This window comes from Physcomitrium patens, chromosome 3, assembly GCF_059467195.1.
Source record: "Physcomitrium patens ecotype Gransden chromosome 3, ASM5946719v1, whole genome shotgun sequence".
NCBI classification, from domain to species: domain Eukaryota; kingdom Viridiplantae; phylum Streptophyta; class Bryopsida; order Funariales; family Funariaceae; genus Physcomitrium; species Physcomitrium patens.
This window is the reverse complement of record NC_143412.1, coordinates 25597911-25622475: the sequence shown is the minus strand read 5'-3', so window position 1 is coordinate 25622475 and position 24565 is coordinate 25597911. Positions and strand designations below refer to the sequence as shown.

Genomic DNA, 24565 nt, shown 5'->3' with positions numbered 1-24565 from the left:
CTACTACTTAGTTGGTAGGGCATGATTTCCTCTTCGTGAACTGGTATTGATCTTTGCAGAGAAGTTAACCTTTGAAGGTTTTCTGGGTTTAAAGCTGAAAAATCAGACAATGCCTTTGTAATGATAATGGATTTAGAATTTTGAGTGCAATGTGAAGTTTGAGTGAATGTTCCAAGGTTAACTCCATAATCACTAAGATTTCACTGTTATTCCCTAGATTTTAAGGTTTATGTCTTCAGGAACTATACTGTAGTTTAATGCCCACTCAAATGGTTTGAATCTGAAGTCACAAGTATTTGAAATTTAAAAGAGAGGATATAAAGATTCATGTTGGAAACAGGGATAGTTCCCGTTGAGCAGCGAAAGATTGGCATAGTACCGCACTACTCGATTAAGAAGGTACTCTGAGAAATACAATACGTTGCTCTATATAGTATCAGTGATGTTCTGTGAGGACGTTAAGATTCTTTCTTTCACATTTCTAGTGGGAATATGAAATTATAATCGAGCTGTAGCTTACTAAAGGTGGAAACAACTATAGAACACGATGGGAGGTGAAAGTAAATAACCAGACTAAGCATTAGAACAGTCCATGGAGACGAGTAATGTGTGACTTTAGGTTAAATTCCTAATCATAGATGAGTCTTCTTGCTACGATCCATGATCACATATACCATAGCATGTTCGTGGTCAGTAATCGGCGTGTATTATCATCATGGTTCTTAAACTCAAATTCATGCTTTTCAAGGTATCCCTGCAATGTAGGCACTCTCAATGTGTTTAGTGTGCTTTGGTTTGATATAACAATGTCTGATCTATTTCATTTCTGCGATAGCACAATGTTTTTAGCAACAATTTATTCTTCACTTAGACCGCCGATGCTATAACTATTTGCTTATTGCACATGATGTTCTGGAAAACTGGGACTTGGTTGAGGACTCGTGCTTAACCAAAAAGTAGAAGCTGTGAGCCATCTTTTGCTTGAGTCTAATAAACAACGCAAGAGATACTGTGTATGGCTGGACATGGAACGCAGCCTGATTTTGTGTGAACTAAATAAGTTATGCAGATCGTGCATAACATGATGCACTCACTTAGAGACAACATTTTCAGTTGCAGCTCTAGTTTTGTTCCAGAATACACTATCATGTCTCCAATGAAAGGATACCGTTCTACCATACAAGATATGTTGCTATGGTGAAAAGTGGCACTGAACCCATTAATAAACTTTCTAATTTTCACAGGGAATGCTTTTCTTTAACACCAATCTCTTTAACATTTCGATGTACCCATTCTTGGTTCTGAGCTGGCTTTTCTTGACCTGGATACCCTTAAAATATGTTTACAGGCGAGTTTCTTACCATCACTGATAATGATAGAAAAGACTATCTGCAGAGCGAGGATGCATTCATTCTCGTGCACATCTATGAGACTCCTCTACAGCAATGCAGATGCTGAGGTATCTGTAGAGTCTCTGCGAGGAAGCTAAAAGTACTTTTACTTTACGGTGCAGTCCACAACTTATGCTAGGAAAGTGTCTGTAAACAATGTGTATCACGAGTTCTCTCTTCTTGAACAGTTCTGAGCATACGTAACATCCAGTTTTCGATTTTTTGGTATCGCAGAATATACCAATGGAACACCTAATAAGTTTCTCGTAATTAAGAGTTACTACCTGGGAATACATCAGCACACACTCTCCTGCCTAGCACAAAGACTTCGATTCAACATTGTCCTAGATAGCACTTCCAATTCAAGCATCTCACCAATTCAAAAGAAATGTCTGCTGGGTCCAAAATTAGTTGACCATGGGCTATTCAATTCACTGTAAAATCTCCGTAGTCAAGAATTACGATTCTCTACTTTCACACCGGCCCGTGGTGAAATGTCCAAATTACGAATTCAAATGTGAAAATGTAGAAAGACAAGGTCCAAAAAAACTGGTGGCAGTATAGAGACGACAGAAGTGACAGAAAAATAAGGTACTAATGAACTACATAAAGAGATGATGGAGTCTAAACGGGTTGCTCTCGACTTTCTCCTCGAACACTGCGTCACCCTGTACCGTTGGTAATAAGCCCTTCTCCCCCAACGATAAATTCAAACTCGAACGAATTTGTTACAAAATCAGCTAGGGGTAATTTCTGCTATTCAATTCAAGGTACGTAGTCAGTTTCGCTGCTAAGACATGACCAATTACGGCAGATACTGCCTACGAACTACTCGAAACACTCATGACATTTTCAAGGTTGGCAGGGGATATGTTCCTCCGCACTTGCAACTCTGCAATTGACGAATCTGCGCGAGCGCCAAAGGAAAGACACCAATTTCATAATCGACAGCGTCACGACGTCAGAGTGTTGGAGACTCGGGCAAGAAAGACACAACTTTGTTGTTCAACAAATCACTAAGAAAACGTATAATTCGGGTATTAGGCAGTAGATATTGAAATCACAAGCAGAGTAACAGTGCAGTAAGACATGCATGGAAATGTATCGAAAAACTCATTTATTTCAGTGCGAGGCCAAATTACTGCAAATTCGATTGCTCAAGCATCTGATAATTATTTACAAGAGCCAATCTACAAGTCATAGCGCTCACCGAATTCCGAGCCCAGGTGGAGGATGACTGCAGGTTGTTAACATCGAATCCTAATCCAGCTGATTTGTTAGTGGTGGTGTCTCGGTCCTATTAGGGATGAGTGGCTCCTCATAGAAATTTGAGGTGAAATCATGTGGAATAGTATGTACATGAACTCGTGGACGTTGATTCATGGCCAGTCCCACCACGGGAGGACCCCGCTTTGCTGGTCCAGATGGAGCAGAAGATAATTACATGACTGGTCTTCATGAAAATTGTCCTCCAGTTTTACGGCGGTGTCTAATCGTATCTTCTCTTCAGGATAGGTGTCTAGCAATTGAGGGTGTCCCATCAAGCTCTCGGGCGGGAAGTCGGAGCTCTGTATCACTGATTTTCGACTGCTGTTTGTGGTTCGAGGGCTGTCCGCGTCTACGATGTCGCTGGAGTTCCCATCGGTGCTGCCGCTTATCTCGTCTTTCACACGGGAGATGTCTACTGTCGGAGACGACCTGGAGTTGAGCTGCCTTGCATCAGAATCTGACACATGTCGGTCTCTTTCAGGAGTTTGGATGGACTCCAAGCCTAGATTGTTATCATCTTGTTTGGATGCTGGAACGTCTCTGGATTTCCGTTGAAGCTGTTCGAAAGAAAACTAACGAAAACAATCAGCACACAAAGTGCAAACATGTTGCTATCCACACAAGTAAACTAGAGCGACGACAGACGACAAGAATAATAAGGACCTAGTTCTTCACCTCGGCCTTCAAGTGATTCTTCTCACTCAATACTTGCTCGTAATCCGCCTTGAGTCTCTTGTAGTCCGATTCCAGCGTCTCATAGTCGCGCTCCAACTGTTTTGTCTTCCAGCGCGCGCGTCGGTTCTGAAACCAGATCGCCACTTGACGCGGTCGCAGTCCCAGCTCCTTGGCCAACCTCATTTTCCTTTCAGGTTCCAGCTTATTCTCCGCTTCAAAATTTTTCTCAAGCGACCTGACTTGTTCTATCGTCAGCCTCCGCTTCTTCTCCAGCTGTGACCCATTTCCCGTGCCATCTTCAGTGCCCTCGTCCGCATCTTCCGGTCCATCTTCCATCTTGGGGGCGTCGTAGCTGGCGAAGTAACGCCGCTTCTGTCCACCTCCTTGCGATTGGCCATCATCTCCCAAACCCCCTCCACTCCTTCGTAGTGCTGTGAAAACCAACACACGGATAAACACTTCCGTAAGTTCATCAGGCCGAAGATGCAGCCCGTAAAATATCCCAAATCCCACCGCTCCACACCCGCTAGGTTATGATGCTCAATTACGGATTTGGTTAAGATCGACGCAAACCTTGAAGATCTACATGAGGGGAGCAGGGTCCGATCATTGCCGCAAACGAATCAGAGGTATTCCCATTCCCCGTAAATACTTCATTCTGGCCGCTGTAGTGTCCCATGCTAGTGATTGCCATCTCCACTTTGAGACAAGGATAGTTGATTCTTTGATATGGCCGCCTGCGTATTCACCTTGCCCTCAACTTATTCCAACGCTGAATTGATCGCGCCCACATTGATATCCTCAGCCTGCAGCATACAATTCACCATGTCAATAATCAGACTAACAGAAAGCCAGCCGTAGACTTTGGCGGACCAAGAGGTTCTAGCTAGATTTGCAAACGCGTTCCTAAACAAATGCTCCATGTCCAACGAGTTCTCTAGGGTTCAAACGAAACTCCTAGATCAGCGAAGACTAGACACACAATGCTAGTTCGACTCTACGAACTTGGGAAACTTGTTCATTCGCCGCATTCTCTCTCTCCTTCTCTGTGTGGCTTCGATCTAGATCAGGTGTGCAAAGCCACAGACTTCGACCAAACACAAACTTAAACTTCGAACAGAACCAGTGGAACCTCGCAAGGTTGGAAGGGGAATGCACCACGCGACCTTCTGCGCGGGTGCCTACAACAGATGCTGAGACTTCGTATCAATCTTACAAGCTGATAGGATAGTGCTACTTATAACTGAGTGCGCTATTGCATTCGACATGCTCTGCCCCACTTCGATCTCGCCAAACAGTCCACTGCAATCGAAGGACCACGCGTTTGTTCCAGTCCCGTACAATGTGAACGCTCACCAGCAGGATCACGCTCGAGGTGCTGGCAGCTCAGCACGGCGAAGACAGATATCATACAGACTCAGATAAGTCGACATTAGGATGGAAGCTGCTGCAATGACGAAGCACTGCAGCACACTTCCACACCGCAGCCCAAAGTCCGCTGCTCAGACTACTCGTGGCACCGGTCAAAAGCCTTTGTAGAGCACTCGTTGAATCGGGAGATGATCTGCAGTGACGTACCTAAGCCTTTGTCGATCAGACCAAACGCGAGTTGTAGACACAACACAGACGGACACAGAAAGCTGGACACCAGTGGTTCTATTCCTGCGAAGACGATGTCCATACAGCACGAGCCTGGAACCAGCGTTGGAGCTTTGTTCTCCACTCTACATCAGCAGCAGGATTCTCTGGCAGACACTGTTACCTCTGAAACGACACCGTAGGCTTTTTATAATAGCTGTGGCTTTTCCCTTCCCTCGTTACATGATTCTACCTTACAAGGTAACAACCCCCTCGAGCCACTGGTGAACCCTGACAACGCTGTCAATAACGTGTGCTTGGGCGCCTGGATGGCGAGGAGTTTTTTCTGTCAGGGGACCGCGGAGGTAGGGGGACGCAGACGCCTATTAGTAGGATAGCAGAAGCAGCACTCCCAGAAGAGAGATGAAGTAAATAGAAGAAGCAGAGGAACAGGAGGCGTAAGGAGGGGGGGGGGGTGGAGGCGGGGGATCCGTGGAGGATTCAGGATGAGAATCCCCTTATCAGGAAAAGAAGTGGTTTTGCCATTTTTCACCACATGTGTCGGTGCCTTGGGCTGCGCTGCCCTGCCCTGCCACACCCTGGTGTTCTGGTGTTCTGGCATTCGGGAGGGAAGGGGAGGGTGCAGAGCTCACTCTTCTCCACTTCACTCCATCTCCATCTCCACTTGGGTGGGGCCCTCCTCCCAACTCGGCCCTTGCGGCATGGCTGCCCCCCTGGAGCACCCTTTCCCCCTCGGTCACTCCGGGATCCCATCCCATCAGACTCTCCCTCAATGTTTTTATTTTACTCACTCCTAACATGAGATGGACTGTTTGTCTTCATAACCAGCATTGCCCCTTGACACACGTTCTGTCCTTTTGACAACTTGATGTCATACTTGTGGACTTTCATAACCATGTCTACACTGTGTGTTAGAACAGAATACTCTGGATTTGGTATATTGTGGATAAGATTTCAATGAATTGGTTGACAGCCCCCTTAAGGTTTAACTTACTGGAGGATTTTGATGAAACCTGGAAAATGTAGAACTTGTGTATACATTTTGCAGTTAAACTGACATCTCCACCAAAAACTATAGATCTAAAAGAACACGAGGATTTTTTTTTTTAAATTTTTTTTTTTTTTTTTACAGTACGTTGTTGATAAATTTTGAAAATCAACCTAGTATAAAGAAGCCGCAAACAAAATAAAAAATAAAAAATAAACTATTACTAAACTACCCATGTCACTAACACTCAATCACTCACTCACACCCACCCACCATTCGCCCTCCCTCCCTCCCATGCTGGAGAGGGTGGCTTAGTGGGCGAGGCTCCATGCAAGTCCACCGGGGCAAAAGTGGGCGGGCAGCAACGGGCTGGCCTGAAAATCTGCCCGAGTGGTCGGTTGTCGGCCTGGGATTAGCAAAGGAACGGACACTTGTAAGCTCCTCGCTCGCAGAACCATACGCGGACCCCGACGCTCGGGGTGCAGTGCCCGCAACGTCAGCGGCACAGAGCGGCACGGGGCGGCAGAGACGGCGGCAGAGGTGGGGGTCATGAGTCGCAGGAGCAGCCAGGAGCAGTCTGGGTTTGAAGAGTGACCGCCACTCTTGACCCCCCCCCCCTCTCCTCTCCTCTCCTCTAAATTTGGTGGGGCCTGCCTCTGTTTTTAGTGACTCTGCGTCGCCAAGGAATGGAAGGGTGTCGCCAAGGCTGTCAGTGCTGGGTGCCTCCTCCTCCGCAGGTCCTCCCACCAGCCACAGAGAACCACCCAAAATCAGGATTGCTAGAGTGTGTGTGTGTGCCGTTCTTTTCTTTTCTTTTCTTTTACTGTCTCAGTTGACTATTGCTCTCTCACGTGTTGCGGGATTGCTTGGCTGGATTCATGGCACTCACATTGGATCGTACCACCTCCCCCGCTTTCTCCCCCTCCCTCCCTTCCTCGTTCTTTTCCTTGTTGTTTATTTGATGGTGATTATCTTTCCTAATTCGTCAATATCTCGACGAGATGAGACTCATGTTTTCGGCTATAATTATATTGAGTGGTTATCAGATAAATCGGATTTAATCCTCTGATTAGGCTTCTAGAAGCTTCGCAACTGTTCATGCGGTGTTGGTTTCGGTCGTCCACCTTCGAGATCAGAAGAGGCGCCCTTGGAGGAAGAATCTCGATAACTAAAATGTCGACGCGGAACCGGGTGTGGCCTCTGTTGCTAACTGAGAATACCTCAAGGCACTGGTTTCAATACTTCAATGCGGGGCGTCGTGACCCAGAAGAATCCCATACAGGATAGGGTCACGCATCTAGGTGCTGGTTAGCCCTTCGTCTTAACGTGACCCAGCATGCCGAGAATACTTGTGAATCGATTGGATTGAATTCGTTTCGGGAAGTATTGCAAGGAGCACATTGTATCGGGAAGCTATCTTTGCCATCTATCCAGATGCAATATCCGATTGAATATTGTTCCATCTCTAAGTCTGCATCGGTAATTGAGCGAGGACGATGGCTACGATTCCATTGTTGTACTCCAGGATACACACTTGATCCTGAGTGTGAAAGACTCGCACATTCGAGTAACCGAAGATTCCGAGGGCAGCACGCAATCCAATAGTTACAGCCTCTGAGACATGGACATGTGCTCAGTTCGAAACAAAAAAACGTAAAAATTGTAGAACTGTTGTGATATTACGGTGCCCCACAAATTGCGCAGTCAACACTGACAGCCCAATCGCTAATCCATATTACTACACTCCGTGGACTCTTTCAGACTCTACAGCCTGACCAACACATCCCCCCCCCCCCCGGCCCTGGTGTGCAGTTGGTCGTAAAGATTTGCCCACCTGACATTTCGCTGGGTATCACGCTCATGTCGGTGAAACCGAGATGACCCCCGCGAATCAGAGCCGAACATTCTAGCGCTACAATTCAACCTACTAGTCCTCTCACTTTCTCTCTCGCTCTTCCTCTCGCCCTTACTGCTCTTCCCCAGTTACACCAACACCTCCAACACATCCACATATTCGAAGTAGTTTTCAGTGGTTCGAAAAGCAATGAGCTTTCCTGCTCCCAAAATAGTGAATTAGTGTCATGACGTTCGTAAAATAAAGCTGGAATTGGATAGGTCAGTGGATTCAATTGGGTGCAAAGTAACTTTCGTTTACTGCTCGGTGAAGGAAAATTCACGTGGGTGCCAATGTTTGAGCGTGAAAAGATGCTGCCCAGCGTCTTGTCAAGTGGATGGCAATGCCCGCAATGATTATGTTGGTGCCGAAGTCGGTGAAGCTCTCAAGGTTCTTCAAGGTGATGATGATCCCTGCACGAGTGCCATTCAATCTGTTGCTTTCGCTGCGCTGGATGTCACATGGGCGCTTCGAGAAAAGCTGGGGAACATAGTACACGATCTGTTCACATAGAGGGAAGCTCTCAGCAAAAACCCTAAAGCCTGCTTTACTTCGGCATCAGCAACTTCATTTAGTGGCATGCAACAGAGCATATGTCACCTTGAGTTCCAGACTGGCCCATGTGGCATCGGCAGTGCAATTTACTTCTCCCAGACAAAGCACTCAAACATGAGCAGCGAAAATAAATATCAGGTTCCCCAGTTCCCTGCCATCCCCCCGAGTGGTGGCGGTCTCAAGTTCGACCAGCTGGGGGTGGCTATCGGCGATGTCGCCTAGGCCTATCTGCACCAGCATTGAATCACGTTGTCTTTGTCAACCTTATTGAATCTCCCCCTGCGCCCTGCAACATCTGTCCAAGAGGTTCCTATTACGGTAATCGAAGAAGGAGGGAATGGTCTGACTTGGTCGATGTCATCCATTTCTAGGCTCCCTCCGCAAAGGATGCCTCAGAAAGCCCTGTGCCCGGCTCACATGATGCCAGTGGTGCGAAATGTTCACAATCTTCCAATAGAATTCGACAACGGTTCACCAGCCATCTCGACTCCAGCGGGCTCATTTGCAGCCAGCAGATGGTCACACTCAAGGCTGGACATATGGACCGAGGCCTCTGCAACGGCCGGACCAACAATATTATGGCGAAAACAACGCTTGCAGAAGCGACAAGCAACGAGCGACAGGGACTTGGAAGTAAGTGAAAGGAAAAGAAGGGCCCCAGGAGGAAAAAATAATAAAAATAAAAATAATAATAAAACCAGAACCAACATGAATCAACGCCACAGATCGGTTAAGAACGGATCGCCAGTAACGCCCACCTCAAGTACACGCGTGGGTACGACGACGACGAGAATCTTGGTTGCCAGGGTGAACGATGCCCATGAATGGGCATCGAGCGCGTCATGAACACCACTCCCTCCCTCGCATTCACATACTCTTTCATCTCGTTCTCTCCATTCATCCATTTCGATCATCCATTTGGGTTACGGTGTATATTTCATCCATCCATCTTCTGCTTGCCTCTTACATTTGTAACTTGCTTGACATTCATGGAATTAGGGTGACATATGGTTGGGTTCTGCTAGAAATGCAGACCAAGAGATGATGAGATACAACGTATTGTTAGCAGTATGCCTGTATTAAATTACATTTTCTCATTTTTTTATGAGAGGAAGTAAATTGCATTCTTGTTAAGCATTAGAAGATTCAAATGTGAGATAATGAATGGTGTGAATTAGGTAAGTTACAAATGGATCCAAATTTACTTCCTCAGCAAATGCAATTCATAGATACAAATTTAGAAGTATCTCCATTTGACTTGGTCTAAACATTTGTATTGGTTACATTGTTTTATACCAATTGTAATGTTTAAGGCAGTTTCAAAGTCTTTTTGGCTAGTTGAGCAAATATCATTTGATGTTATATGTCAATTATGCAACAATTTCAATGATTACAGTAAATAAATGTAATTCTCCAAGAGAAAATAAATACTTTGAAAGCACAAAAAAATGTCAAATTTAGGAATATAAATTTGCATTTTCTTTTACAAATTATCTTAAATCCATGGTCTCTAGATGATTTATACATATATGTATACACTTTAAAATTTTAGAATATATTGAGAAGATAATATTTGTATTTATATTACATATGTATGTATATAAGGTATTCTAAAGAAGTAACAGTTTCAAAAGAGAAAAGCCTATTCAAAGATTTGTGTTATAATCTTAGTTCAAGACAAGATGTTAATTCAGAACTTATTACTCTTTACCAAAAAAATTACATTCTTCAAAATTAAACATCTTAATATTAAACTTTCATATTTATTAATATTACTAATGATTTTTTTAAAATTTTCTTTTCTACTATTTTTCTTATTTTACTATGACAAAGATTTATAAATAGTAAGAATTTCAAATTATTTTTTTATTAAACTTAGATGTATTTAAAAATACTCCAAGTTTTTAAAATCCTTTTGATGCCAATTCTTATCAAGGGGTAACATTTTATTTATTTATTTATGATATAAAGATATTTTAAAAAAATTAAACATAGTTTGATAATAAATTAAAATTTATGATGAAACTTGTTTAGATATTATAATTTTTAAAAATTAAGTAAAATATGAAAATTATCATATTTTTATATGTTTGTGAGTGTATATATATATATATATATATATATACATAAATAATTTCTATTTTTTAAATATTTAACTAATTTGAAGTTTTACAACTAATAATTTGGATTTTAAAAAAATTAAATTAAGTTTTTACCAAGAATTTTTTAAAAATTTCTACAGATTTTTTTAATCTATAATTTATATATTTAGTATTTTTGAAATTATATATATATATAAATATATATATTTTAAATAAATATTATAAGAAATCATTTTAAAGATATTTAACAAAAAAAATTATATTTTGTATAGCATAAATATTCAAATAATATATATATATATATATATATATATATATGTCCTCAAAAATAAATTATATCTATACTTTCCTTAAAAAGAGATATATATCTATATATCTATATACTGTGATACCTTCCATACTTTATAACTTAGGTGAATAAAATTTTTAGAAATTACACAAGGTTTTATAATTTTTTTAATAAAATCATGCAATTTTATGGTTTTTTAATTTTTTTAATTTTTTTTCTTCTTCTTCTTCTTCTTCTTCCTATATCACTTTTTGTATCATGACTAAGAAAGTTTTAAACTCAATGAAAGTTAAGAAATTAGAAAGATAATGTAATAGGAATTGGTTCTTTGACAGAGTATTCTTTTATAATAAGAGGCTGAAAGTAGGACAATTTTTTTTTTTTTTTAATATTGACATTTAAATGAAAATAGATCACTTATTTGATTGTGCAATATGATGAAGAAGATATTTTTAATATAGATGAATCAAGACTATTCTATAATATGTTAGCAAGTTCTATAATTGACAAGTAGCATATTTAAGGTACAAATATAAATAAAAAAATAAATTTTTATTACATTTATACTTATTCTTTTAGAAACTAAAAAATCTAGCTATTTATTATTAATATAATCTAAAAACAAAGTGCATTAAAAAAATCTAGCAAACAATTTAGATTCTATTATTGTTAAAATATAAAATATATGATAACATTAACATTTTTTATTGAATGGCTTCGATTCTTTGATCGCAAAATAAAACAAAAAATTTGAAAAAACTTCTTTTTCTTTCATAATTGCATTGCTCATAGCTTAAATGGTGCAAAAATTTCAAATATCACTTGGAACTTCTTTTTTTTCTCTCCCTTACACCACATCCATTGTCCTACAAATAAATGCTTGAATTAATATTACACTCAAATGATGATATTAGTGCATCTAAATAGAATTTTTTCTTTACAAATTTGGAAACATAAACAATGATTCATACAAGATCAATATATTGCAAGTAATGCACTAGACATGACATGCACGGAATAAAATATCTTTAGAGACAATAACAAAGTATTGAAAATATACATAGCTACTCAATATCACAATTAAACATGATAAGAATAAAAAAGTAGATATTAATATAGAGATTTTTGAAAATGCCATTGAACAAACAATTTAAGATTTAGACATCAAAATTTTTTTATTAGAGTTTTACCTTAATTTGCTATATAAAAACAAAACAATATGCAAGATTTTTAATAATCTTTCTTTGCTTGGTGATACCAAAATTGCAAAATCTTCATGGGATTAGAAATTGCAAAGACAATTATATAAGAAAAAACTTACCAAATTGCATGTAGTAGTACAAGTACTTAAGAATATCAATGTTGACATATATATCAACCTCCAAATCTACCAAATCATGCACAAAGTATAAAATCAAATGCTTGTAGAGCACAATAAGTCATTAAAGATTACAACTATTGACTAAGACTTTTATAAAATAAAATCATCATTAGCCTATTCTTATAGTAAGTAGATTACATACAATAATATATTACCTATACTTCTTGCAATATATTCTATGTTGGGATTAAAAACTTACTAATTTAAATTGATAGAAAGAATATATATAGAAATGTAGTAACTTGCTCATAGATTTGAACTGCAATATTTAATATCAAAGCTTTGTAATTTTTAAAAAAAATAATAGATCTATTTTGAAATATATAATATTTTTTGCCTTGCTTCAAGTCTTATCTAATATAAACTATAATAACATCTTATATAAGATGCTTGGCCTACGTTCTAAGCTTAAATATAATACTAATTTCAATTGATGAACATAATAAATATGCTTTATGATATTATAAATTTTCTTAAATATGTGTCATCTTATTGAACAACTCAAATAAACCACAATTGTGCTTCTTTTGTAACATGCCAACATACTACAATTACTATCAATATACATCAATCATTCATAACTATCGTCAATTTTTTTCCACTTCTTTAATAATTATTATAAGTATTGTAAGACAAAATCAATCAACCAAAAAAATTACTTCTATACTAGTAACTAAATCAGTGAAAAAATAAATAGAACAAAATATGTTTACAATTTATTGAAGCAAAGAAGAAGATGCATCTCTTAAGGTTGCTGTAAATCCTTTAAAGTTCATATTTACCTTTGTCACTATACACCAATTCTAATCATCACAATAATAACCAATATTTTTATTTCTTTAATATAATTCTAGCCATATAACAACCATTCAAATACACCTATGGTTGATATTATATTTAATTTTGGAATCAATAATGATAATCAAAATATCATTATTATTAATTAAATTTTAATGATATATTTTTAATAATAAAAATTAAAAATTCCAATCTATCTTTCAATAAATTCACAATCAAAGTTAAAAACATACAAAAAACTATAAAATTAAAGAAAATAAAAACACATTCTATTATAAAATAGAAAACATAAGATATTTCAATAACTCACTAAAACCACTATGATAAACACTTTTAGTCTTAAGCTCTTAGCAATGGTCTTTTGAAATATTTTTTAGATGATCTATATTTATAACATCAAATAAATAAACAAAGAATTTTTAATAGATCAAATATTCTTTTAACATATAAACATTCTATAAAAATTCTTATATATTAATTTTGCAGCAATGTGCATCAAAATTGATGACATCTACAATGCCATGAGATTTAGTGAATCATATCAAAGATTAATTAAATATTAGTTAATGAATATGAAGATATAATCATATAATATCTAATAACATAATATATCTTTTAGAAGTTTTTAAAGCTATCATAGATCATACAAGCAAATGTAATAATATACAAATCTACACTTATTTTTATTAAAGTCTACAACTTACATTTTGTAACATAAGATCTATATGCATATACAATACACCAATGATAAAAATCAAAACACATCCAAAGCACTTGAAAATTGAAAGAATTAACTTAAATACAAAAAAAATACTCCAATGGCATACAAATATATACAAACATAAATATGGATTATTTTCAAGGATAAGAACTCAAAGAAGATACATGAACAAGTAAAAAATGAAACAAAGAGAGATGACAAACTAGAAATAAGAAAGTAAGTATATTTAATAAGAAACTAGAATGGCTATTGCCAAAGGTTGAATACTATCAAAAGAATTATATTGTCTGGCTGTCCTTTTATTAAATTCTAAATTCTTATACATGATGTGTTCTTTGGTATCTCCTCCCTGTTTTCACGAAGATTCCTGAAGCTCGAAGCATCACTTCAAAGTCTAATTTATACTCTGTGTATTGTGGACACTCCTTTTTGAGATGAGATATAACAACCAATAAATTTGATGCACTTATTGCTATAAATAACACATCATCTTTTAAAGAGAATAAAGTAATGTGATTTTCAAAAGTGGTATTCTTAAAAGAGTAAATGCCATCTTATTGTCCTTGGTTGTTAGTATAAAGGTAAAGAGCGATTGTTGTCTTCACTTATCTTTTGTTTTTACAATATATATATATATATGTATATATGTATATATTTTCTGAGTATAACATGTAAGAAAAATATAGTTTTTTGAAAAAAAATCTGAATATAACTTAAATTCGGTATTAAAAACTTCAATTGAAACAACGATACAATTTCATTCGTAATTTATTCTAAAATTCAGAATCAGTTTTATAATTCAGATTCTGACTTTATTTTTTTATTTTGACCAGAATGAAAAATAAAAGTACTATAATAACTCTGAATATAAATTTTCTTGCATGGTTAATATTTCTTACAATAGAAATTTAGCACATGTATACATGTGGAAGTTGGTAGAATTTAAGTTTGGATTGAACCACCAAATCAATGAATATACTAAAAAAATAAGACAGTAATCAAACAAAAGAAGAAATGGAAAGAGATGAATCGATCCGTAAGTGTAATGACAAGCCAGTTCTTACGAAGTAAAGTGAAATGCATTACAATTAATGATCCGTTTCATAATTTCATATACCAAGGATATTCTGCAGCCCTGCAGTAAGAGCAGGCTTTTGGGGTTCAAGAGCTAGTCAAGGCACATGAGTCAGGGACATTGGATTCTAAATTTTGATCCCACGATGCAGAAAAAATTAACACATTCTTATAATTTCATGGTACTTCTGGAGGTTCGGTTCTTGCAGAGAGAAAAGAGAGTTGGTGCCACATTTGTTTGATTAAAAATACAATACTTTAAACTCATTTTGAATTTCCTGCCTCCAGTTCATCAATGCAAGGTGTTGGGATCTTATCCAACAAGGAGTTGAGAGCTGATGAATTGCTGCTTTGCGTGGTCATCGGTGGAGAATTCGGGCTCTGACCACTTTCTCATTTTAATCTCCAACAGAACATCATATCATCGATTCACCAATGCTACTCGTGAGGTAACCTACGTCATCAAACGCAAGATTCGCTGCTACACAGAACCGAATATCATAGAGATTTTGAAGAGCAATGCAACCTGATTAACACACGATCCTGATATAGTATGCATCAGATGCTAGCAACCATCCTCCCCCCGATCACAGAGCCACACTGCAGCAGGTTTGAACCACAATTGACTAAACCACCTCTGGTTCAGCTCGGAAAAAACAGCCCGAAGAAATGAAACGACAGAACTGCACGAGAGTCCTTCCGCAGCATCAGCTTGTCAGGTGAAAGGCAAAAATGTGCACCTGTGGATAGAGTCAGCTGAACGAAAGGGCATAGCTCTGCAGCAGGTTCATCTCCAGGCTTTATGACGACGTCTGCTAACTGAGAGGTAAACTTCTATTGCTACTTCAGAAAATAGTTGGCTACGTCTTCTAATATTCTTCAGTCAACAAAACGGTGATGTCGAAGTGGGTCTCGACCAGGTCAATGACAGTTGGGTGGTTTAGGGGCTGCGAGAAATTATCGACAGCACGTCCGGATTCCTTCTTCACCTTTCTTCGGCGGAAGATCCTTTTGGGCTTTAAAAGTTTCTGGGCTTTAAATGTTCGGCTTTTGGAAGACAATGCGAGTCTGTGTATTATTAGAAAGAGGATGGTAATGAATCACAAAGCTCCCGCTGACACCTTTTTGCAATATTACAAACACCGACGCATCGAAGACGACGGGCTCATTGGGAGACACGATGAATCGGGCTGTTTGGGGTCCCAATTTGCGGGATGGATGATCGGTTCATAGAGTAGGGCCGGGCCATAACTCTAACCATAACTCTAAACTCAAAATGTACACCTTTTCTAAATGAAAATGATGAAGTAGACATTTTGGTGTTCAGCTAAAAATTAATGTAAAAGTGAAGAATTATCATAGTTGAGATTTATTATTATTATTATTATTATTATTTTGTATATTTGCATTTATTTGAACAGGCTTTTTAAAATAAGGTCCTTAAAATTAAAAACTAAAATAGCCAAAATAGTTTTATTTTTATTTTTATTTTTTCCTGTTAATTTTAAGCAGAAAGAGGATTTGAAAACTTTCTCCCAAATCAAGCACTCAAGGATTTAGTAGCCAAGTTGATTATTATTGTCTTATAGCCTGGAAATTCAATTTAAAAAATGGATTAAGATTAAATGTCCTTGCATACGCACAATAAAACTCTTAATTATATTAAATGTTTTAGAGTAATTTTATTGGGAAAGATTTGTATGCAATGGCTTATTGCATTAATTATTATTTATTAATTGGTTTTTATTAAATTTAACAAAAGTTCATAATAAATTATAATTTTTACTTATTCACTTTTATTGTAACTTTATCCTTAAACTTTTTCTCTTATTCACTTATTTTCATATTTTATTTAGAGAAAAAAAAATTATAACAAAAATCAAATTTTAAGTCTTCTATTCTTTTTTGGTCAAAATTAAACGGACCCTCTTAGAATTGCACTGAAATATAAACAACTATCAATAATGTTTTATTCAATGGTCCTGAGTTCTTGTGTTTTTGTCTTAACTTTGGATTCTACTAAAATAAACTGCTCTATTGCCAGGATTTGCTTCTAAGAAAAGTGAAATTTTGAAAAAATCATAAAAAGACAAGAAGATAAGAAGAAGAAAGAAGCTTTGACTTGCCTTGCTTTAGAAGAAATAAGCACCCTAAACTTTCCAAAATAGATTCAAAATTCAATTAGATGCAATCTCTAACAAATTCATAGTTTTTCAAGATACTTCAATCATAGTTGAATTTTCTTCCAGATACTTTAAATTAAAATCAATTTGATACATTGACAATAAGAAGAAAAAAACGTGTTGAATCATATTTTTTGCACTCCCAGTCAAATGCTCAAGGACACAACTTCCCATATGTTGTATACTTCAAAAGGAGTTTGTGCATCATCTGGCTTCGCAAATACACACCCAATCCACAGAATTTAAATTACTGCAAAAAATTTAAAAAGTTGATAACAAGATTACTTCACGCGATTTAGCAACATTCTAAGTGCTCTTGTCATGGCTTAAAAGTAAACCATACCAATCACATGCAACTATGTGATTACTTAGCCACTGACGAACCCTCCTGAGACTTTTCATTGCGATGTCAGCACCTTCAACACCCACATGGTAACAACATAACAGAATCGCCCTGAGCACTATGGGTTGATGAGACAATCCACAGGACTAGCAGAACATCTACACCTTCCAAGCATGCAACTAGGGAGGGGATTGTTGTTCTCACGGCGCCCATGCAAACTGCTACATTGTCGCTATGAGAATCCACATTTGAAGAATGGTATCACATGCGTATGAATCACGACAGAAATCACCAATTGTTTGGCCTAAAGTACAAGGGGAAGGCGCCCTGTTGCCGTCTCCGATTCTTCTTTGCCCTGAATGGAGAGTTAGATCTGGAGGTATGAAAGTTTCTATTCTCTGGGGTAACGAGGTTCAGCAAGTCTGTACTAGATATACAAAAGTTGTGTACATTTGACTTATGGCAGCTCCACAAAGTAGAGACAGAGAGTGTGTGCAAGTGCGGGAGTGATCACCATCTTGAGGTCAGGCGATGCTGTGCCGAAGCTGCTGCTTGATTGCCATTCTTTGCTCTGCCGTCACTTCAGGACTGATAGAAGTGCGGGAGGATTCGGAGCTCGAGAATCCCCTGCTGGAAAATAGTCTGTTGAAGAGCTTATCGGGCTTGAACGTCGATAATACACCTTTTGCTCTCATGTGCCTGCTGGTGGCATCATGTTGCATTATGCTGCGTTCCTTCTCCGCTTCCGCGATGCGCATCTTGATACTGGCAAGATCGCCTTTCAAGGCAGTGAAATCCTCGTGCACAGTTTCCCAGTTTTCCATACCTGCGGCGGGTTCCATGTGATGGCCATTGTTGGCTCCAGGTAAACGGATTTCATCGCCATACTCTAGCTGCTGGATGCTCCCGGGCAAGTCACCAAGGATGAGTCCTCCGCTCACAGCAGTTCTCACTCGCTCGAAGAACAAAACCTACCAATCAACACATCACCAAATTCTGTGGGCACATCGAAATCTGCCATGTGAAGCTGCAAAGAGTAGTATCTATGTGGAAAATTGAAACACAGTGCATTTTACTTTCATGTTCAAAAAAGCTGCTTACATGCTTACACGAAATGAACTTGTGATGCATGAGTGTCTTTCCTTAACTAGAATTAATTCCACGAAGTTGGGGCGACTGACCTGAACCACAACTCGCAAAGGGAGACGATCATTCTGAGCGGCGTGCATGCACGCATCCATGGATAGCTTCTTACAATCCATCACGCTGCAAATCTTTTTCCGTTCACTCTTTGTAAGCATTGGATGTTCCTGTAATTCAAAATTGTTCCCAACTCAATGTCAGATAATCTACAACCCCCCTACAGCTTTCGAGAATATCACAACCTTGCTATGATAATTCAAAAAAGAGAAAAATGCATTAAAATTTCCAGCGGGTTAAAGTAGTTTCATAAAGCGATAAGATTCAAATTTAGAGTTCGAAAACCACAGGCTGGTGTACAAAAAACCTTGAGGTATATGTCGATGGCGCGGTACAAGCCATCATGGACAGGACGTGCAAAATCGGGAAGAGACTCTGCAAGCTGGATAAATTTTGCGAGGGACATGTTCGCATCCCCCGCCTTCTCCGCAAGATATTGGTCGACCAGCTTGGCTACTTGGAGCTGAGAAGCGTGCGTGGCAGCTGTCATCAGGTGATGACCTCCACTGGAAATATCACCATACATGTCAGTCAAGTGAGCGGTCTGGTTTGTTTGAAGATCCAGACGGAACTGCGTCATGTAATGCTCCACAAAGCTTATCATTAAATCAACGTCACACACAGTGTAGTCACTTGAGTACGATTCAGAGGGGATGATCAGATCCTGCAGAGATACTTCGTCTAACTGCAGACCAACGCGTCTCGCGAGCTCGGTTTTTATGGACTGCGTCGTGTCAAGGACGGTGGATGCCCTGAGCAACCTCAGCAAGAAGCTACAAGTGGAGGTGCCTCTCTCCGACGGTAGGAGGGTAACAATAGTCTCCAGCACATGCTCGTCCCTCGTTGCTATGTCCGTAAACTTGCAAGACGACTTCCCGCAAGTAATTAGAGAATTATTTCCCGTGGGGAACTCTTGGAGCATATCTGGTAAGCACTTGAGTGAGTACACTCTGATGGACTGAGCTACCAACTCTGGTGGTGCACCTTTCGCCTTGATGGCGAGGATCACTCTTCTGTACAGATCAATGTCCAAATCACTTATGTCTTCTAGCCACCAGTCCTTAGGCGCAGGTGCCAACATCCTGCGACTACTCCATGACGTTGAACTGCTGCGCTCGATTCCAGGCAAAACTTGATGATTGAGGGATGAAGTGTGTGGTCTCGGATATGAGAAGGACCAATTTACTTCGGCAGGGTCCACACAAACCTTAGACGAGATTGATTCAATACATCGATTGATGATCTGTCACAATTCATGAGCTTTCATTTTAAATTTCATGTCATAGGTGAAACGGGAAGAAAGTTTAGTTTGCATACAACGCTATCAAATTAGCTTGTTTAGGTGGGATGTGGGAAAACCTTGAGATCTTCGGACCACGGCAGATGGGCTTTACTGCTGCGAAGGCAAATGATGGAATCCTTCCATCCCCGGAGTATGGAAGAGTTCAAAAACACTTCAAGCTTGTAAATAAGGTTGCTCTTCTCAGTTGCTTCAGTCATCTGAAGAAACTCAGCGCCACATCTTACTCCGCACACGTTATGTGGGCTCAAGGTTATGGTAATGCCGTAACAGTACTTGGCACACATCTCGAAGCAGCTGACTCCTCCAGGGAAGTCGAGAATATAAACCTCTCCACTTCGCGATTCAACGGCAGCTGCAATGAGTTTGTTGAGGCGTCCCCACTTCGCCAACAGAGGAAACTTCCAACAGCCAACAGGAGGCATTCCTCACCATGTCAGGTGGAATCAGTAGAAGAGCACAGATCGTGTTCTAATCTAGCGTACTTTTTATACTTTCAAAGAGACCATGCGAACTAAATCCTGGGAAAAGAAGATGACTCCTATGAATCAAGGAATACAATGAAAGGGCATCCCTTAGTTGAGGAGGAGCTATATTTTAGCGAGAATTTATGAAGATGCATTTCACAACAGCAGTGCCTGTTCTACTCAATGCAAGGAATTAACTATGCTACTGGAATTGTACGGGTCACCACTTGAGCGCGCGCAATACCTCAAGCATTTCCTAGCTAACATGCATGATAAAAAGTTGAGAGGTCCGAATCAGATGCGTCTGAAATATAGTAGAAAACTACCTTGTGGAGGTGGAATTTGTGGCCATCGACATCGAAGGTTATGTCACTCGACAGTTCTGAGGCAACAAAACTGCATTACGATGACACTCCACTTTTAATTTCTTTCTCCAAATCAACTATCAAGATAAAACTCAATCACTTCTTGTACCGAACCTTCCAACGTTGCGCTAACTATCCTACATGAACTTAATTTGGATGTCTTACTTACGTAGAATCTTCGCGAGCAGTGAAGATGTCCGGCTTCGATCCCAATTTCATAAACTTCATTGTGGCAAGCTGTACCTTTAAACCTGCCCTAATTTAAAATGCATTTTTAATTCTAGATCACTGATGCTGAAACTAAAGATTTACCTACTAGGTGGCTAGTTCCACCCAAGGCCGTCAGCAATAAAGTCCTGGGCTTGTACCCTTTCCTCGAGGGAAGTGAAAGAGAATATGTACGAAGTCTGGCGAATGTAAAGCTTGCCGGTCTATGAATCAATTCAAAGCAGGCAGAATCCGTTAGAAACCCCTGCCTTTACAGCAAACACCGTCCCTACGAAGCCTGCGGAACAACGGCCTCTTAACTCACACGATTCATCGAATTTCTCATCTTTGGAATCCGTTCAGAACCATTTCCTAGCAGGATAAACGATAAACTTCCCATGAAACTATGTAAGATGGCCATGTTGGAGGTGGTGGAAAGTACTGATGGTGGGAAAAAATTAGAGGACCGTTTCTTATTACGAGACTCATCTACAGTGCAACGGAGAAAGAGGAAAGGAGTTCGAAATGGACGTGAAGAGACCGAAGCATCAACTAAACTCAGGAACCTGAGCCAATTAAAAAACCTAATATGCCCCATAAATTCGATGCTTGCAGCGGGCCACCATCATTCTCTCATGGTTCTTCCGCGAGGTTCCCACAGCTTCATTAGTACTCCGCAGTGATGAGGAAACCTGCACAATAGCCAGCACATTAACCTGAGTAAACGCTTCGAAACACTAATGCTAAGTCACCTGGGCCAGAACTCTAATCGATGTATGCAGGAAAAAGCGTTCAACTCCTTCCAGCGACAAACACAGAGAAGCCTAGCTTGGCTCGGCTGTACAATTAATCTCCTCTACCTCGAAGGAAATACAAAGATTCATACTCTATGCCACATTCTCCACCCAATAGGAAGAATGCTAGAAATCTGAAAAATCAGATTTTTTATGGAGTTCACTACGGCACTTTTCTCAATAAAAGTTTTCTAGAAATTGATTTACGAAAGACACAAGGACAGAAAGATCGCATTTTTCATGTAAATTTTCAGTCAAAGACAGAATGTACTCACCCGGGCATGTTGTTGCTATCAAAGAGTCATTCTCAATCTTTAATTCAATGGCTCTACGGTGCAACAAGACGCCAAGGAAAACCTTGAATTAACGCTGGAACTGATCCAGATGCAGCGACCATGTGATTACCTTCAATAAATTCTGCGCATGACTAAAGGCACTGGGGTTGAGAACTCCACTGCGAAGACAGATGCAAACTCAATGTCAAAATGGCTACATGAGAGGGTACTTATGGCAGATTCCTAATCGGATCCGAACAAATTTATTGCTATTCTGAAGCGAAAAGGAACGTCTCGCTCATAACGAAGGATTGTCACAGGACCACTGACTGCTACTGACATCCGACAATGAACGCAGCACTTTTACAGAACAAATGTGTACAACAATGTAAAAAACAGTGCACTTATTCCTTCACATTTCTAGTAAATCGACTCTCATGACAGCTGCCTTCACGCCATTGCAACTATAAAAAAACTCGTTAAGATCACAGCCGAATAGCCGGTAGAGGAACAGAAGGAACGAACGGTAGGGGTAACCATGTCAACGCGAACCCACATGAAACTCGAGAACTCGGTCTTGAAAGGTAGGGAGTAGGATGCCTAAAGAAGCTGAAGAAATCGGCTGCACTGATGTAAATTATTCCTGCCCAAATCGACGTTTCTAAAAAGTGCAGCGATCCAAGTGGCACCAGCTCACGAGAGAAAATGTGTAAGCCAGCGAAGACAGCAGAGAAAATTATTGGTTTCTAACTATCCCGTCCCTTTGTCGAGGAATCGCCGAGTTGACCTGATATTCATCACAAGTCCAGCACTACCCAAGTACAACTCGACTTCGCCAGTGGATTCGGGAGCCTAAATGGCAATACTAGTAACTGGTTCTCGCGGCTCTTACTTAAAGGTACTCATTCGACACATCGATGAGTAGAACTAGCGGCGATGACGACCTAGATCCACAACGACTTGGTGAAACTAAATCCAACACATGCCAATTTTTCATCGAGATTGATTCCTCGTCGTGTAATTGAGTTTGCGAACTGACTTTGTCATAAGAGGTCCACTAACGACCCATCTGTCCCCTACAGAAATTGAAGTACCTTGGAAGATATCAAAGTTCAGAGCTAATCTGGCAAAACAGCTACCGAATACTTCAATAAGGACGCTTCTGTTTGTATAATTACACTGGCTCGAAACTGAGATGGTCTCCCCACACGCAAATGACGGTGAGGTTGAGCATATACGAAGGTCACAAACAAGCAGTCCTCAAGTGATACTGCCGTCCACTATCATACTAAAAAATCAATCTCACAAACCAAAAGGTTGATCAAATGGAACTTCAAGACTAGGGCAAGTATCGACTGCCCAACCAGGCCAACGATGGTGTACTGTACTACTTACTCCTCACTTCTCCATGAGAAGCAAAAGTCTTGTGTAGGCAAAGAGCTTGCAATTCATCATTGGGCGCTTCTTCACCCAACCGGGGCTGCACATGGGGAGGACCCACCCTAAGGCTGTAACGTCCAAGCGTTGGTTTTCTTGAGGGAGCATCCAGAAAATCATCAGTCATGACCGCGGCAGAGCGACGATCCTACTGATTGGTCACGCCATAATCTAAACCTGCGAGGCGCAAATGAGGACTCATGTCCAAAACTCTACCACCTCTGCGGTAGCCCTCAGAAGTGGAGCCCTCTCAGGCACAGTTGCAACCACCATCATGTACTCCACAGATGAACAAAATAATGCCGACCTGCGCAGTCCATCTAACAGAAAAAGTTTACATCGACTCCATGGCGATACCATCATCACATGGCGCACTCTGACAACATTGCCAGCATGGTAGGGCAGCCTTCTATCCATGACAATGGCACTGCAACAACAAACTCTCTCTCTCGATCACCCAAGATTCAATCCTCCTCTACAACTACGACGACTGCCACTATTACCACCTCCATAATCAGCACCGCTTCGTCAACTCGCGCCTTCACAAAATCTTACTTGCGGATGATGCCGATTACATCAACCGGCACGTCTGTGTCACTGCTTCTTCTTCTCCTTCTCTCTTTTGCTCCCTCTCCTCTTAGATTATTTGTTGCTGCAACAACAAGCTTATCACACTCAGGCCAGACGCCAAGAGCTTTACCAGCTGCAGCTTTTGGCTCAAACCGATCCTAAGGCCTTTTTACAGCAACTCACGTACGCGCCGGCTGCAGGGACAGTCATGGGCACTGCTCTCAAACACCTGCAGCAGCGAAGAGTACAGTTCCTTCCAGCACAAGAGAAACTCATTCGCTCAAGACATCAATCCAACCATTGGCACCGCCGCACGCATCCAACGAAGAGGATCGTGAGCACAAAACGGCACGCGGCGCCGGAGTTGCTAATTCCGAGCGAGGAGCAGAGTGCTGCTGCAGGGATGGGCTTGGATCCATCCACGATGCGTGCCTCTACTCAAACGCAAACGTAAAAGAGGCAATGGCGGCGGCATCTATGGTGTGTGTGTGTGTGTGAGAGAGAGAGAGAGAGAGAGCCTTCTCTTCTCATTTTGGGATTTTGTTTCATTTTGTTGTTGTTGCTTGGCTTTGAGGTCCCTTGTTGGAGGGACATGATGGAGGGAGGGCATCCACCTCAGATATAGTGTCGCTTCCTTCTATTCTATTCGACTTCGATCTCTGATGGCCGAGAAAGAAAGGTGGTAACA

The 24565-nt window shown here is 40.0% G+C and overlaps 2 protein-coding genes across 21 annotated transcripts; both read right to left on the bottom strand.

Moving 5' to 3' along the window:
- Positions 1–2493: 2493 nt before the first annotated feature.
- LOC112279546 (uncharacterized) lies at positions 2494–5171 on the bottom strand. 12 transcript variants are annotated; one of them, XM_024514113.3, is made up of 4 exons: positions 4914–5171; positions 3909–4141; positions 3336–3766; positions 2494–3217 (listed from the first exon to the last, which is right to left on the bottom strand). In XM_024514113.3, exons 2-4 carry the CDS (start codon positions 4027–4029, stop codon positions 2771–2773), a joined length of 999 nt encoding a protein of 332 aa, XP_024369881.1. In that variant the 5' UTR covers positions 4030–4141; positions 4914–5171; the 3' UTR covers positions 2494–2770. The 12 variants fall into 12 exon arrangements, with proteins under 12 accessions (XP_024369881.1, XP_024369874.1, XP_024369872.1 ...); XM_024514106.3 differs by having other exon boundaries at positions 2494–3232; positions 4692–5118; XM_024514104.3 differs by having other exon boundaries at positions 2494–3232; positions 4914–5118.
- An 11971-nt stretch (positions 5172–17142) lies between these two features.
- On the bottom strand, positions 17143–23779 carry LOC112279545 (phototropic-responsive NPH3 family protein NPY4). 9 transcript variants are annotated; one of them, XM_090249370.1, is made up of 8 exons: positions 23266–23779; positions 21871–22022; positions 20764–21493; positions 20556–20625; positions 19822–20163; positions 18770–19705; positions 18444–18572; positions 17143–18233 (listed from the first exon to the last, which is right to left on the bottom strand). In XM_090249370.1, exons 3-8 carry the CDS (start codon positions 20820–20822, stop codon positions 17787–17789), a joined length of 1983 nt encoding a protein of 660 aa, XP_090105496.1. In that variant the 5' UTR covers positions 20823–21493; positions 21871–22022; positions 23266–23779; the 3' UTR covers positions 17143–17786. The 9 variants fall into 9 exon arrangements, with proteins under 9 accessions (XP_090105496.1, XP_090105497.1, XP_090105492.1 ...); XM_090249371.1 differs by having other exon boundaries at positions 21871–22012; XM_090249366.1 differs by lacking the exon at positions 23266–23779 and adding an exon at positions 22965–23259 and having other exon boundaries at positions 21871–22049.
- Between the last annotated feature and the right edge of the window lie 786 nt (positions 23780–24565).

Excerpts from the sequence above, each read along its gene's own strand:
- LOC112279545 (XM_090249370.1), bottom strand. The coding sequence starts at position 20,822 with ATGAAGTTTATGAAATTGGGATCGAAGCCGGACATCTTCACTGCTCGC. Across the intron at positions 20,626-20,763 it reads ACTGCTCGCGAAGATTCTAC|TTTTGTTGCCTCAGAACTGT; the intron begins GTAAGTAAGACA and ends ATCGTAATGCAG. Across the intron at positions 18,573-18,769 it reads CCATCGACATATACCTCAAG|GAACATCCAATGCTTACAAA; the intron begins GTTTTTTGTACA and ends TTTGAATTACAG.
- LOC112279546 (XM_024514106.3), bottom strand. The coding sequence starts at position 4,029 with ATGGCAATCACTAGCATGGGACACTACAGCGGCCAGAATGAAGTATTT. Across the intron at positions 3,767-3,908 it reads CCCTCATGTAGATCTTCAAG|CACTACGAAGGAGTGGAGGG; the intron begins GTTTGCGTCGAT and ends TGGTTTTCACAG. Across the intron at positions 3,233-3,335 it reads AGAATCACTTGAAGGCCGAG|TTTTCTTTCGAACAGCTTCA; the intron begins GTGAAGAACTAG and ends TGTTTTCGTTAG.